We start from the raw sequence: 15,412 nt of genomic DNA, 5'->3' as shown, positions 1-15,412 counted from the left end.
CGAGCATTTCAAAAGAGATTGCAGCCACTTGCACGGGCAACTGCGCAAAGCAGCAACTACCGAAAGTATCCATTTATTCATTATTTCTCTAAACTTGCAAAGGAAGGCAACACCTTTCGCCGATTATTATTCATCTTCCTCCAATTTATGACCCGATCTCGACCAACCCCTCGTATACCGACAGGTCATGCAGTGAACTGAGGGGATAACCAGAATTAAGCTCAGGGGTGAACTTCCTGTGAAGGTCATACGGTTGAAACATACAACGAGGTAATTAGTGGTAAGTCCAACACAAGTCGACGGCGTCAAATACTTCAAACCATAGGTGAGCATAAATACATTTGCTATTAAACCCATGGGGACAAGTCACACCACAAGTCAATGGTGCCTTCTTTTAATATCACAACAACTCATCAAAGTTACCAGAACACAAATATGTTTGCTGGCCGTGTTTCAGTTTGATTTTTTCGGTTATGGAACCAGAAAAAGAACAAAAATTAAACTACCGACTTCGTCGGCCACGAAAGCTTTTAGAAGTAGAAATGCGAGAGAAATCCCTTTTGTCGGCTCAGCACGTGCTTCGGACGCGCTGGAATAAAGCTGTTTGACCCAATAAATCAGGATAACGAAGTTAAAACCGCGTTGGAGCTCGCTGGGTGGGCGCGCGCTCAAAGACGGCCGCCGTTGCAACCTCGTTGGAGTCAAACACGGGCATTGGGCACCGGGTCGCCCGCCAGTGACAAGCACAAAGCGATCATAACGCTTCATCATGGGTGGTTTATGCGTGCTGACGCAAGGAGACTCTACCTTACCTTGCTATCTAAAGGCAGACTTCCATTTCTTTTTCTCCCATGCAGATAACGGCAAGGGTTGCCGCAAACCCTAGTTGAGTGGAAGGAGACGAGTGCTCAAGATAACGAGAACACTCCTGCACGTCAACTTAAGTTGGACTCCTTCGTTAAAGTAACTTCGGTTCCCTGGCAAATCAGTGAGTTGCAGGGAATTGCATTGTGTGGTAAACAACGCAATTATTTGTATGTAAATCGATTGCTAGTTTGCATACAACAGAAGAGTTACTTTGTGCAGATTGCAGCAGACGTCAATACTGAAGTGTAAAATTGACAGAAGAACACGTTTTCATTCAAATTTCGGGCAAACCTAAGTACACAGAGCACCACAACAACCACAACACCGCAAGACACTTGGTGGCAGGAAAAGTTTCGAGGAACAGAGCACAGCATGACCGGTATGACCACCTCGATATCTGTCAACAGTGGGTGTTTGGGGCAGCTGCGGCTTCGCAGCGTCAGCTAGCACCGCAACCACACGACTTCAGTCTAATTGGTCGCATCAGGTTACGAGTCGCGTAGAATCGCGCATGCTCCGTATATGGCAACAAGTCAGATCTCAAGGGAGCTTGCTGGCTGACGCTGGCTTGCCAGAACGGTAAGCTGATTGTGGCGCTTGCGTTGAGATGAAAAGCGAGTATCGTACCGCCGAGGTCTGAACGCAAATGCAGGCTTCCTCTTACGAGGCGCCACAAGCGAACGCACGACGGTGCTTGGTGACCCTTACATGCTTACAAATCCCTGCTCGCAAAACCGAGTTTTGCATTTAAGTGAGGAAATAATACTTTTCATTCAAGTCGGACCAAAGATCAATGTAAAGATTTGGTTCGAAATACAACAGTATTTTTGGTATTTTCCGTGTCAAGCAAGGTTCAAACATTGTTCTGTCATAAACACAAGAAGTGCACATCCAAGTTCGACTGCCTCAGTCAATGGCATTGGTTATACCGGTTGTACAGGGAGCACCTGTCGAGTTCTAATATTACATTTATCACGTCGCAGTCTATATCTTATCTGCTCCCATTGTTAACACACGCCCATTCTCAGAGAGGATTTCATTTGCGATGCCTGGAGTTCGCAGAAAGAACGTGTCTCGCGGTGTTAGAGTCGCGACGTAGCTGCTTTATTGTGATACGAAGTTTACTTAAGACAAACACCAATAAGTTTCTACAGAAGCTGTGATAGAGATCATAAACTGACGTACTGTGTAGGTTTATTTAAAGTACGTGACACTTAGACGGTCCCGAGACGAGGCGGCCAAAAAGATGTTCACGATTATCGTAAATACATATTGTTGTCGCGGTCGAATGCTACACAGACGGCAACAGATGAACCGCGGCTTTATGACGTCACAAAGGGGTCAAGTAGGGGCGTTTGGCACCGACTTGGGGACTAATGGCTTCCATTCATAGAGAGTTGCCGCGCGGCATGGGAAAAGCAAGTCAGATTTTCGGTGAAAATTCTTTTCTTTTGTTCCGAGCGTCCCATTAGCGCGACCGAAGAAAGTCGTCGTTTAAAACAACACGGCCTTGCAGACAGATTCTGTTTTAGCGCTCAGCTAATAGTGACGAACAGTAAAACTATGACAGCAACGTGCGGAAGAAATCATAAGCAAAGGTTTTTGGAAGCGGCCAACGTCAACACCGGGGCTTTTGTTGTGAAAATGAGTCGCCCCATCTTAACGAAAACAATTTTCGCCGAACCCCATATAACCGGGCTATGATCACACGAACGACGAGGTGGTGACGTAATGATGCGTTTCAACTTATTATATTCAGTCTTGTAATGGTGACTTGGCATACGAAGTGAAAGGTATGTTTTCCGGGTGTTTACAAATTACCAAATTTAAGCAACGACCCCTGACTGAAAGTAAAATAACTGAGCAGTGCTTAAACGAACGAAAACAAAACAATAATCCTTCAACATTCCCTGCACAAGACTGTACACAAACCTTCCCTTTGTTGTCTGTGCGCAAGAAGTGCAGCATTTGGGCTTCGGAATCCACTGGTCTGTTTCTAATATTAGTGGCAACAAAACAGCAAGTCCCACTTTCACTGCTTCAACAAAAAGTCCACGAAGCATTATCTGCCCACTTTGATTGATCAGCCAACTGTTAATTTAACACTTGCGGTTTGGAGAACGCAATCAGTGCTAACATAAATAAAACAACGAACAAAGCGGTTTTTTTCGTAAATTGCTTTAGTTCGACGTGGTGCGCGTGTGGGCTCACAATAACGAAATATTGGGTTACAAGGAATAGAACAACGTCATTTAACAGAACGTAAGTTGACTTAGCCATTAGGTCAGCCCTCGTAACATCACGGCGAGGAGACAAGTCGTATTATAAGGCGTGAAAAGCGACACTTTACGACGACGAAGCTGCGGCGAACGGGGAGGTTTTGCGCCGACAATGCTTGGTTATGTTATGAGGATAAATAGGGATTTAGAAGATTAACACTGGGGTTAAAGGGTGTAGCGCGCATTAGATGGAGATTATGGTCCAAGGGCGACAAGTACGCTGTGCAAACAATAGAGGTCATTAACTAAGTGACGATTGCTGCATTAACCGAAGAAAACAAACATATCCCAAATCGCGCCATACAGATCATTGTCTGAAGGCTCCTCGACTGTGCACAAAAAAAACAATTATGACCAAAGCTCAAGTCAATATGTCGAGTCGGCCACTAGGCAACATATATTCTAATTAGAACTTCTCCAGCATGTCGGTTAGAAAACAGGGCTACGTTGTCAATGGAGCGGATCCTGTCCCACGGCTTGCGACCCAAACAAGCCACCCCAGTTGCGATGACCTTGGCGAGGTCACCGCGGTTACAGCACGCGGACAATGGCGCCAAGAACCGACGCAAACCAAGCGGTCAAACGTGCGGTACGTGCCATGGAAGAACAGTTGCACTTGAATCTATTGTTCGTGTGAGAAAGGTTCCGAAAACGTCCCGGAAGCGGAAGTTTGTGTTACGTGCACAAAGGTACGTGAAAGGTCGAACGACGGCCACGTCTTAAATGAAAACCTGACGTTGTTGGTTTAGTTTCTTCCGCACGTAAAAACGTGACATTTCGGCGCTGTTTTGGTTCGGGTTCTGCACTGCAGGAACCGTTTGATTTGGATAACGCCACAGGTGACGACATACCAAAATTACAGCCTTACCAAAAGTTGCGCACATGCTTTCAATGCTTTCAACCGTAAAAGTGCAACAGGTTCTTACCTCCCGCTTACGAGCATGGCATCGGTGAATTCATCTCCCCAGTTCTTGACAACTTTCATGGTTTGAAAATCCAAGGGGTGACGTTTGTGGCTGACTGACCGAGCGCCGATGTTCGAGGTGGAGGTCGATGCAGTGATGACTCCGCGAAATACATTCGTCGTCGTTTCTGTGCAAACAACAAACAATGGTTGTAGAATAGAGCGGCGTCAACACGTTCGTCATACAGGATAGGGTGGTTGAACATTAACTTGCTGTCCTAGATATTTTGAAGGGTGAACTACAGTAACCTCCATCGTATGATAAACCTATATATTGAGTGACTTGTCGACTCTTACCAACAACAGAAATGCGAGTTTCATCAAAGTATTAAGATAAAGTGAAGGTGCAAAATTTAAATACTCTATCTACGTCCAAGAATACGGGGATGTATCACAACGCATATTCGTTAGATTGTATTCAAATGCAAAGGAAGTTGCCGCGCGACGTTAAACAATCTACATGTGAACGGACAACAAAACCGGCGAAAAATCGCATGTCTAATCGCAATGACTCGTGATATTTGCCACCGGTGTTCGAAACCGATCCACGCCTACCTGAGGTGCGAACCAGCGGCACCTTCGCTTTCGAGTTGGCCGCCACTGTGTGGACGAGAACGGCGAGCACAACAACAAGCAAAGTCGTCGCTCCAAAATTGCATCGACGCCTTCTCATGGAGGTGGAGGTGGGTTGGGACGGGCAAGGTGACAATAATCCACATCGGATCAAAGGGCTTTCCAGTAATCCCGACCTCTTGCAATTAGAAAAACATAAGCGACGGCCGAGGGTCGTTGAAGCATCGTCGGCGGGCGTGAGGCCTCTGGACAGCTGGCCGGGCATCGAACCTCGAGTGGTGGCTGATGGATTTCCCTGCGCCACGGTTTTGTCGTCGAAGTTAAGTCGGGATTTGTATTGCTTGTGGCCACGATCACTGATGGGGGAGATGAATCTTACAGTCACTCCGCGGTCCTGCCGGAGACTGCTAACCTCATCCATGGTTTGCACTTGTCGCTTGCAGACAGGTGTTGTTCAATCCACAGGCGCGCTTTAACACACGGCGCACTGCTATTCGAAGTCCCTCAAGAGATATCCACGTGTTCGTTTTCTTTTATCTTCGCCAAACAAAGTTATTCCGAGTGCATTTCAGTTACTTCACAATAAATGCTTTGGCACAAACACTCTTAAAATCTATGTAGTATGCGTGCGTATTCGACCTGTGCACAAAAGAGGAGATACATTAGAAAGGTATTCTGATTAAAGGCCGTCTGCCGGCATCAGAGGAAGAGACTTGCCCCATTCCTGCAATGCCAAGTCGGCGATGTAACAACTAAGCTCCCGGGTCTGTCAAAATCGGCCGCCTCTTTTCATTTCAAATGTGCCCCGACGCTGGCTATTCATGATGCCTCAGTTACACTAAAGACTTAAATATCTGCTACAGTGCGTAAAAACACAATGGGCGCCAACCTAGCTCGCCCTGCAGTGGTATGCTGGCGCAATCACGCGATAACATAATTACCATATGCTATTCGCCTGCTATTTGGAATTAACAGACTTTTGCTATTCCTACGAAGTGATTATTTCGTAATTCTCCATTGATTTAAAATGGCGTTTACATAAAATAGAACCACATATCCTAGATAAGGAACATAACTGTTCAATTTTTACCTGAAGACTGCATACTAATTATTGACCTAAGCTATTCTCCGACCTCATCGAACTGCCCTCACTATCGAACGGCGATAAAGCGTCTGCCTGCTGGGAAATCCTAAGAGCGCTTCGAGCGCCCGTGTCTTTTTTCTCCTTCTTGTTCTGCCCGGTCGTTTTTTCTGCCTCGCTTTTCCCGATCTCAAACTTGTGCTAACCGCTGCAGTAAAACCTCTTCAATCATTAAGCTGTAAAAGTTCAACTACGCCGTTCAAATACAAGCATACAAAGTCCAATGAGCTGTTCAAATACTTCCACATCCAATCACCAATGAAACCTAAACTGTAGATCTGAACCTCGCGCAATTTAGTATCAAACCCCGTTTCCTGGCACAGAAACAACCACAACAGTTACCGAGACGACATCAAAATAACATATCCTCGAGACCGGAGCTACAACGACAAAAAGGCCGGAAAACGCCACTCTCAAGCCGGCGGGCGCGGCATCCGCACCAACCATCGCCCCCACTACGTCGCATTCGTGCGAAGTGACTCTGCTTCGAGAGCGAAGCTTCGCGCTTTAAACCAAGTAGAGAAAAAGGCGCGATTGGCACGTGACCGTGAGATTGCGATGCACCGAACTTCGAAACGCGAAACGACTCGATTCGGTTGCATTGGGCGAACACTGATGTTAAATTCTCCGATAAGCATCAAATGTAAATCGGTTGAATTGGTCATTAATCCGAATTAGCATCAAGTCAAAGGAACAACTCTTTTCTCCGACTGACCCAGATTTTGTGTCTGCTTGAAATATTTCTCAAAAAAACTAAAATTTCCAACCAATTGTCAAATCTGAACATAAATTAAAGTAAAGAATAAAACAATTAAGGTCAAGTAAAATGCCCAACAATCTACCAGAGACACAATGTTTCGATGGATTAACTACTTTTATCGCAAAGGCAGCACCGCGGTTTTAAGATTGTTTCCATACAGGCAATCTACACGCAATTCATTTTCTAAAACGTTGGGAACGAAAATTGTGTAATTTCGACGACGCAGTTCTTCTAGCTTATCTCACATTATGACGACATAGAGAATCAGAGATGGGATCAGAATCGCCACCACATGCTGGGAGAAAATAAATTCGAAAAATTTTTTGAACATACGTCACGAGCTACGTCATCAAGTCCGAAAATTAAAAATGCGTTTCTCGGAATTTAACATGATTTGGGCAAACCTTGTATTTCTTCCTGTCATTTTCTGCTAAAAATCTCACGGTGAAAGTTCAATGGATATTTACAAACATGAGTAAGCACGGTAGTCCCGAAGGTCTGTGAATAACAAAGTCCAAATCTAATGATTACCGTAAATAACACAACGTGGCGAAACCAAACCGAATATCGTGTATTGGATACAAAAATACAGGGATTTTTACCCAATTATTTGTATCATCATACAACAAACTCCATAAATACGCGCACGTGTTCGATGTCACGTTTATTGGCACCAAAACCCACCCTCAGCACAAGGGGCTATTATAAGTTTCGTGTAGTAAACATTATTCACTGACCGCAACCGCAATGCTCAAAAGGGCAACGTATGAAAAAAACACAACGATTTTAACTGCGCAGTGACGACCACCGGACACCTGAGTTATTACGGGAAACCTTACGCGGTTTGCAAAAGGCAAAAATTACGTCAGCGATCCGAAAACGACTTCGGCGAGCGATTTTCTACTTGCCTGACCACCGGCGTGACGGTCTCATTCATGCGACAACCCACGCGGCGCAGGGCTCCCCGGCTCCAACAAGTCAAAGGTGAAAAAACATCCTACACAGCAGCAGTATAAAGGGTGTGACTCACCGGCAGATTTAAGGTGATCCCGGCATCAGCTTGTGAGCGTTTGCCGACAGTATTACAGTGAAACGCGACACCGAATAAGTTGAAATCGCATGAAGGAGGTGGGGGTGTTTCCCACCGTAAATTCTCGACTCTGTGTTCGGACAACTTGAATGAATTGTCCAATTGTCCGCGGATGGCAAACATTATGATTTATCCCAAAACTGCGTTGTTTTGTTCGTAAACAGAAATAAAGTTCACCATTGACCACGTTTTGTTTTTCAACATGTTTTAGTTGTAATTTCAGTTTTGCCAGAAGAGCTATGTCTGGCAGTATCTGCAATAAACGGCTTTAAAACAAATTCACCAAAAACATTAAACAAATATTTCCCACCCATTTCAACGGCGATTTATTAGAACAGAGTAAATTATTTTCTTTTCATCACTTCATCAAATGTTTAAAATCCAGCATGAGAAAACGGGCGTGTCAGTAAATTGCAGATTTTCCTAAACACAAAACAATGCGGATCATTCACGCGCGATTCCAAACCCCGATTTGCAACAAAGGAGTTTCCGAAGGTGGCTGTTATCCAAACAGAAGACAGGTGATAGGCGGTTTGGAGCGACGGGAGTGAATAACAAACCTTGCAGCGTAAAGTGAAGCTCGCATTTTGCAGCTTTGGTAGATTCCCTCAAGGTTTTCTTTCAGTTCCACAATCGTGAGGCGTAAACGACCCTCGCGAGGAAACGGTAATCCGTAGGCCAACGTCACCGCCATTGTATGGTGTATTATACTAGGGGACTGTTACGTGCTTACGGACCGCCACACGCGGTTATCTAAACTCCCTTTAAGTTAGTAAGCGGATCGGATGTCTAATGATTTACACAGGCGGCGATTTTGCTGGCTTTTCGCTTTCGCACGCTATCGCCGGATATCCATAGGAATGCTTCACGTATTTGTCCGATTCAAGCAAGGTGAGGTCTCATTATAACAGCTGTACCGACACGAATGAAGCGGAAATGTTAAATAAACATCACGCAGATTGTAATACACCACTTACGTTGATTTTTGTTTCTGGGAAATATGCATTTGTTTTCGTAAGTGATGGCCACCTGACTCGATTCCACATGGTTTCATCGGTTTGTTTGTCATTTTATATTTCATGATTATTGTTCATGCGCATGGTAACTTTGCGTACAAAACAAAAGTGATTAGATTTGATTTGGTGTTGAGCAAGTGGAGTGTGAAAAAAGCGGTCATGCAGTCAGTATTATCGTATACAATAATTATGAAATATAAAATGACAACAAACCGATAAAACCATATATATCGTAACACTTGACAACACATACTTAAAACTTGATTCCCTAAAGCAGCTATTACTCCCAAAGTTAAAACCACTTTGCAGTAAAAAGCTAGTCTGTCATTTTTCGACCCAAAAGTCATTCCGTCGTTTATACGAAATTCCTTTCCAAGAGATTCGTTCCAATGACGGACCACCAACGTGAAAAATAACATTCCAATGAAACCCCAAAATACGAAAGATGAGACTGGGGAGCAAATTTGATTTGAAATTTTCTTGACTGGACGTCCATCACAGCCCGGTTGTTTTCCGATGCCCAGGTGTGTGTGTGTTTGTGGCCCACTTGGGCGTCTTGTTCGCATGAAGAGAACGGTTTCCGGCAAACACAAAGCGCCGTTGTTGCCGGAGTACGCGAGGCCTCACAGCCCGCAACAGGCAGCGGCGTTTTCTGGGCGAGCGGCAAACCTCGAAGTTCCACCGTAATTGAAGGCATCAATTTGTTCATTACCACAATATGTTTATTGATTGAAAAACTTTGGTGAAAGTTTTGTCAAAACGCGATTGAAATAATCAAATTAGAATCTGATTTAATTGTCTTCTGGAATTTTTTTGTGGTCAATACTACTTTGTTTAATTACAGGCTTTTATTTATTTTTTTACAAAGAGCAACAAAATCAGAATAAAACGCAGCTCTTGTAAAAGTTGGACAACAAAAAATATATGTGCATAAAATTGCTTCAATGCAATGAAGCACAATTCATAAAATCAACTGCTACAATTAATACGAAAATGATGCCACATCGAGAAGCAGGTTTTGCCAGAAACAAAAAGCTGGCTTTATAGAAAATATGTAAAATTCTTATGTTTCGCAACATATCAAGACGAAGCCAAGAGATGACAGACGACCCGGGGCAACTTCATCACATGTCATCTCAGCTAACGTATTTTCTACAACCGCAAATTTCCAGGCGTTAAGTCAGCGTACATTCCTTGGTCTCGAAAATAACCCGGGCATGATAAGTCGCATTAATGACGACAAATAGGGTAAACCGAGCGCCAAATCTCGTGACGTTTACGACCATGAGCTTCCATGCTTGCGTAAACGTGTACATGCCGCTGCGGAATGTGACGTTGGGGGAATGAACAAGCGTATACAACTATAGTACGCGATACCCCACGTCACGTCGATACGACGACGTCAGTTCTGTAATGCGATTCCGAATGGAAGCAAACCGAAGTTATTTTTATGGCGTTGGTGCAAGCGACATTCAGGCTGGAAAATGCACACGACAAACTGACAACGATTTACAATGTGTCAGAATATTCAAAGAAATACTTTTGTGACAAGCTTACATACATAAATCCAAAGGTCAGACAGATACAAGAGCTTGTGCAAGACTACTCTATCCGTGCATTGGGATGTAATTGCCCTGAAAATGACCAAAAGTATCTTAAGACTCCCAAAATTACCAACTACAATCCACGTATTCTTTACAATTAAAACTTATGATCATTAAATATTTAAAAGGTTTGGACTTCCAGATGAATTTCAACAACGACAAATCAAACTGATCCATTTGACTGATGAGTCCTTGTTAATCAGCGAACAGTGGCTGCTTTATTGCCGGCCGTTCTATTCGCCAGCCAACAAATCGATGGTAATTGCGAACCCAAAAAGCGGCTGCTCTGCACCCGTGGGAATGGTGAAACCTTATGTTGCCGTGCTGGCCTGATTGCTGCTGATCGCGATAGTACAGATTGGATGGAAATCATTTGATCAAACACCAATGCGTGTTCGAAAAGGAAATTGGGCGGCATGGAAACCGATGAGACCACAAGAGTAAAATGGTCGTATCTCCAAAAACGGCAACGCACTGATTTTTTCACGAAGGACATTGACTTTTGGAATTAAAAATTGTTGCTTTTATTGTTTTAATAACTGATCAAGTACAAGGCCTTGTTTTTACCAAGACGTAAAACAATCTTTTAATTAAAGTAAAATAAAGGTAAATGTATTTGAGATGAAACATGGTTAAGACAAACGTGTTGCAAGTCAAAACTTTAAGGCAAGAGATTTGTTGAAGAAAAAAACCTCATCCAAGAATGCAAATGACGATTTTGCAATGACCATACATGCATAGAATTTTCTCAGAATTCAGCATTATTTGCACATGATGATTTGAGGAAAGAGTAATTTGCATCCGAAACGAGTTTCCAGTATATCCCAGGCTTTCGTAGTGTGACGTAGGTTGGCAGATCACTGTCTGAAATCATGGAAACTTCACAGTTCCAATGTTGCATTGACATTGCCGGTTTTAGATCAGTTTGAACCCAAACGACTGAGAAACCAACGCGTGCATTGGGAGAAGAAACACTCCCATATACGTACCGCCACCCGGGAGCCACGATAAAGCTCCAACAGCCGCCTGTTCAGCGTCAATACGAGCTCTAGGACTTCCTTTTCGCATCGCAAACTTGCGCCGGACGAGTCTGAACGCAAGCTGTTGCAATGGCGCGAAAACCTGTGCCACCTTGCTCGTTCTTAGCGAACCATCCACGTCCAAATGTCAAATTTGGCACATTGGCATGAAACGCGTCATGCCTTCCTGGTCTCGCAGAAGCACGTGCGTAATTAACGAAGTCGCCGTGTTCTCACGATGGCTGCTGGGTCTTTGCAGGAAGGAAGCATTCGGTCATTGTGAACACACAGAAATTCAAACGTCATTGCCGTTCACTAATTGCCGCAGATCACGGTGAAATATTTCACCATAATTTCAGCCCTTTGCAATGAAAAAATTTAAACGAGTGTTTTTTTCCAAAATATCCAAACGTGAAACAGAAATTTTACACAAGAGCTTTTCTTTCGGAAAACCCTCAGACAAAATGTGTAGGTTTCAAAACGATTGTCATAATTGACTGAAATCGCCAATGTTGATGGACCAATGTCGTGTGGATGCGAAAATCATTACGCACCGTCAGTGTATAAGATTGTATGCCGTTTATAGCAGGAGGAAAATATACAAAAACCCTGTGAAATGTGCCATCCTTAAAACGGACAATTTTTAGCAATCCTGCAGATTCGAGTTCACAACTTTTCTTCTCGTGCCAAGTGTTAATTAATTGCCGAATCGCTCGCGTTTGTTTCTCATTCCCGAATACAACCCGACCGACGTCACAGAATGACCGGGGAAGAAAAAAGAGCAGCGAGGTTACGAAAATAGTTGGAGAACCGGAAGTTTTCCCCAATGCGTATTTCCGACTTGACCAGCTGACAACCTGTACCAACCCACCATCCAAGGTCTTGCTTAAGCCTGAATGACCAATCAGGTCGAAGTTGGCAAGTTTTTTTGTCAAAGGCTGGATTTTGTAACATTCTCTCTTCAGATTTGATGAATGAACGTAGTAGAGACTTTCTCCCATTAAAGATCAGGAACTGTTGCTATTTCGGTGTGAATCTTGGCAGACTGGGGGTGACAGATTGCCAAGTAACACAAAGGGGAAATTATTGCGATAAAAGAGGAGACCATTTTAGTGTTTGGGAAGTACGTAAAAGAGTTTTTCTCCCACAAGATCAAGTACAAGATACAGGAGTTTCACAGACCCACAACTTTGAGGAAGAGTTCTAGTATTTGGTGTTAAACAATACGAATATCGTTTATGACGAAACGTCTGACGCGAGAAGGCTTTTGTGCAACATTTCAATGATAGAATACTTCCCTTGTGATCTTTTGTGTTGTCACAGTTGTCAGTTTACAATGGGTTTCGACGCCTGAACTTTAAAATAAAAGGAACCTGTATTACCTTGTTGCAAAGCAGAGTTTCTCATCTGGGGTTCCATTGACCCTTGAGGGTACATCGTGACCCATCGAACAGTAATAATACAATGAGCGATGAAGTTCATTTTTGTGCGGTTACCACCAAAAAAGGTTCATCATCAATACCCTGGGAGTTTACTAAATTGGGCAGGTGGTCCATGGAAGGGGAAGCATGTTGTAATGAATGTAGGTACCAGCCCACGTTTGATGATTCGGCACCGTTGGGAATGCGCACGATCAGGTTTCCCATGTCTGACTTATAAATGCCATGTCTAAACTGGGGTGTTATGCGGATGAACAAGGCTGTTACAACAACGAGTTTCGAAAGGTATATTTAGTTCCCTGTAAAGACTGACATCAGTAATTGGAGTTTGTGGTTAAGTTGATTCGTTTCATGAACACAGAACATGTACTTGTCTTCACCATAATCATTTTTGGGTACAAAAAGCTCACTTCGCACATTTGTATATTCATCTCAATGAGCAATGATGCGTGCTATACATAGAGAATACGTAATGGATATTCTTGAAAATTTTTAACGTTAAATTAACAAAAAGTCTGTTTCTTGCCAGTGGTTATTACTCGACCTATAAGCCTTGATCTATTATTTATTCATTTAATGAAATTCAAACGGTCATGTCAAAGTTACCACTAAGGCAAATTAAAAACTACAGACAAACTATAAGTTATGGAGAAAAGAAATATGTTTTTGTTTCCTTTTAACGGTACACCCACCTACCCACCAACACAAACCTTGTAGCAGAAGCGAAATTGACCGTAGACGTGACACCTTTCCGACAGCATGACGTCACTTACTCGACAGACGCGTTAGAAGCTTACCATGAAACATTCATAGAGTCGGAGGATTTCTCTAAACTCCCGCCTCCATTAGCTGATATATACACAGCGCCGAAGAGCAGGTTTCGCGTCGAACCAATCAATAAATCAATGGAAGTCAGCTTTAACGTTCATGAGTGCGGCCGGAAAGAGGTCCGTTCCCTCACATAAGGGCTAATGATAAGAGAGACACACGCGGTGCTTTGGTTAAGAACTTCCCGGGTAAGTTAATTGAAAACCTGGGCCTAATTGAAAACGTAAACCACCATAACACGGTTTTTGTTTGAAATTAATTTTTGGCATACACAAGCATGATACAAGAAAGACAATCATCCGTTTTTTCCCTGGGGCACTTTAATCCTGGTTGCTGCAACTGGTTTAACAAATGCAATCACGTTAAAGTTGGTCACTTTGACTTGGTGTACAACCGTATGTCCACCGTTTGCAACTATCAATTACAATTCCTATAAACATTCAAAATTTGAAACTCGAAAAAGTCTAAACATTTTATCAAAAAAACTTCACAGCATTTATGCAGTTATTGGTGTAACTGCAACAAAAAGTAACAATATAGCTGATTAGTCTTCGAACAATCCTACGTTCCAAGTATACAAATTAGGGATGCACCGAAAGTTCGCTTTGTCGAATTTATTCCGCCGAAACAAAGGTTTTTGCAATATTCGGTTTCAGCCGAATATTTCTGCAAAATTTGGCCGAAACCGAAACTTTTTTACTGCATTCAACGCTGATACGCAAAGTTTACAAAAGGTTAGAATCATTGTTTAATGTTCGTTTTTGTTTCTTGTCACAGAAATGATCAACTTTAGCAGTTGATACAGCAGACAAAGTTATTCTTTAAGTGCTGGATGCTGATAGGATTAGATCTAATCCAGTACATGTTTAAATTTATTGCGTTCAAAGAGATGGATACCAAAATAAGTTTCGGTTTATTCGGCGGAATTGATTCGGCAACTTTTTCCGAATATAAAAATAGCAGTTTCGGTGCGTTTAATATTTCTATGCATTTGAAAACTTAAAAAAACTTCCTAAGAATTATTTTAAAAAAAGACTTGTAGGAGTGTAACTGCAACAAAATGTAATAATATTGCAGATTAGCTTTACCGAAAAGTCCCTCCGCTTGTAATCCCAACAACTACACATCATTACTATATAAAGTCGAACCGCAAATCTTATAGAGGGAACCAATCACATTCCTCATAAGGCAACAACCGGGATTGCAAACCTGTGCGCCTTGAAGTCACAGACAGCACGTTCTGACACAATAGATTGCATCTAATCACCGACCCCTGAAATCACTCGATGTCACGACTCAGGATCTCTCGTGTTGTCAGCAAACATGGATGAGAGGAAGGTCGACCTTGAGATGCGAAAATGCGCAACATCGGACACGACCCCAGACCACGAGGTTTCTATCCATTACCGTTCCAGATCGAATCGCTGCCCGAACAAAGAATCCACGCGCGATGCCAGATTATCAGCGCTTCCGCCGGCTACATCGCGTTAATCCAAGCCACGTCAACAATCGGAACGCGAGAGCGCGCGGCCGCGACATTGAAAGCGGCGGCAAGCGAATTGTTGAGTATATCGCGGCAATAGTTGGTGGAGAAGTTGACCGGTTTACGACGTGAGGAAGATTGCTATCTTTGCCCTGGGGGTGTGGACGCCTGCTTCGGTTCGGTGACATTTTGCTGCTCACCGCCGAGGAATTTAAATCCACCCGCAAAGGCCAAAGCAGATAGGTTGGATAAAGCGTCTCGGACGGAACCGTTTCAACGGACAAAGTGGCGCATTGTTGTGAAGGCACCATAACAACCCGCTCAGGTACTGCAGCGATTTATCACTGGG

The 15,412-nt window shown here is 43.3% G+C and overlaps 1 protein-coding gene across 2 annotated transcripts in view; it reads right to left on the bottom strand.

Moving 5' to 3' along the window:
- Positions 1 to 15,412, bottom strand: part of LOC145897333 (uncharacterized) — a 46,161-nt gene that overhangs the window by 29,381 nt on the left and 1,368 nt on the right. For both annotated transcript variants that reach the window (XM_082985578.1, XM_082985577.1), the window contains exons 2-3: positions 4,666 to 5,322; positions 4,073 to 4,238 (exon numbers count right to left, since the gene is read on the bottom strand). In XM_082985578.1, coding sequence (XP_082841704.1) covers positions 4,073 to 4,238; positions 4,666 to 5,104 — 605 coding nt within the window. In that variant the 5' untranslated portion in view covers positions 5,105 to 5,322. The remainder of the gene's footprint in view (positions 1 to 4,072; positions 4,239 to 4,665; positions 5,323 to 15,412) is intronic.

This window comes from Ascidia mentula, chromosome 4 (assembly GCF_947561715.1).
Source record: "Ascidia mentula chromosome 4, kaAscMent1.1, whole genome shotgun sequence".
Taxonomy (NCBI): Eukaryota; Metazoa; Chordata; class Ascidiacea; order Phlebobranchia; family Ascidiidae; genus Ascidia; species Ascidia mentula.
The sequence above is the reverse complement of the archived record's forward strand: the minus strand, read 5'-3'. Positions and strand labels throughout refer to the sequence as shown.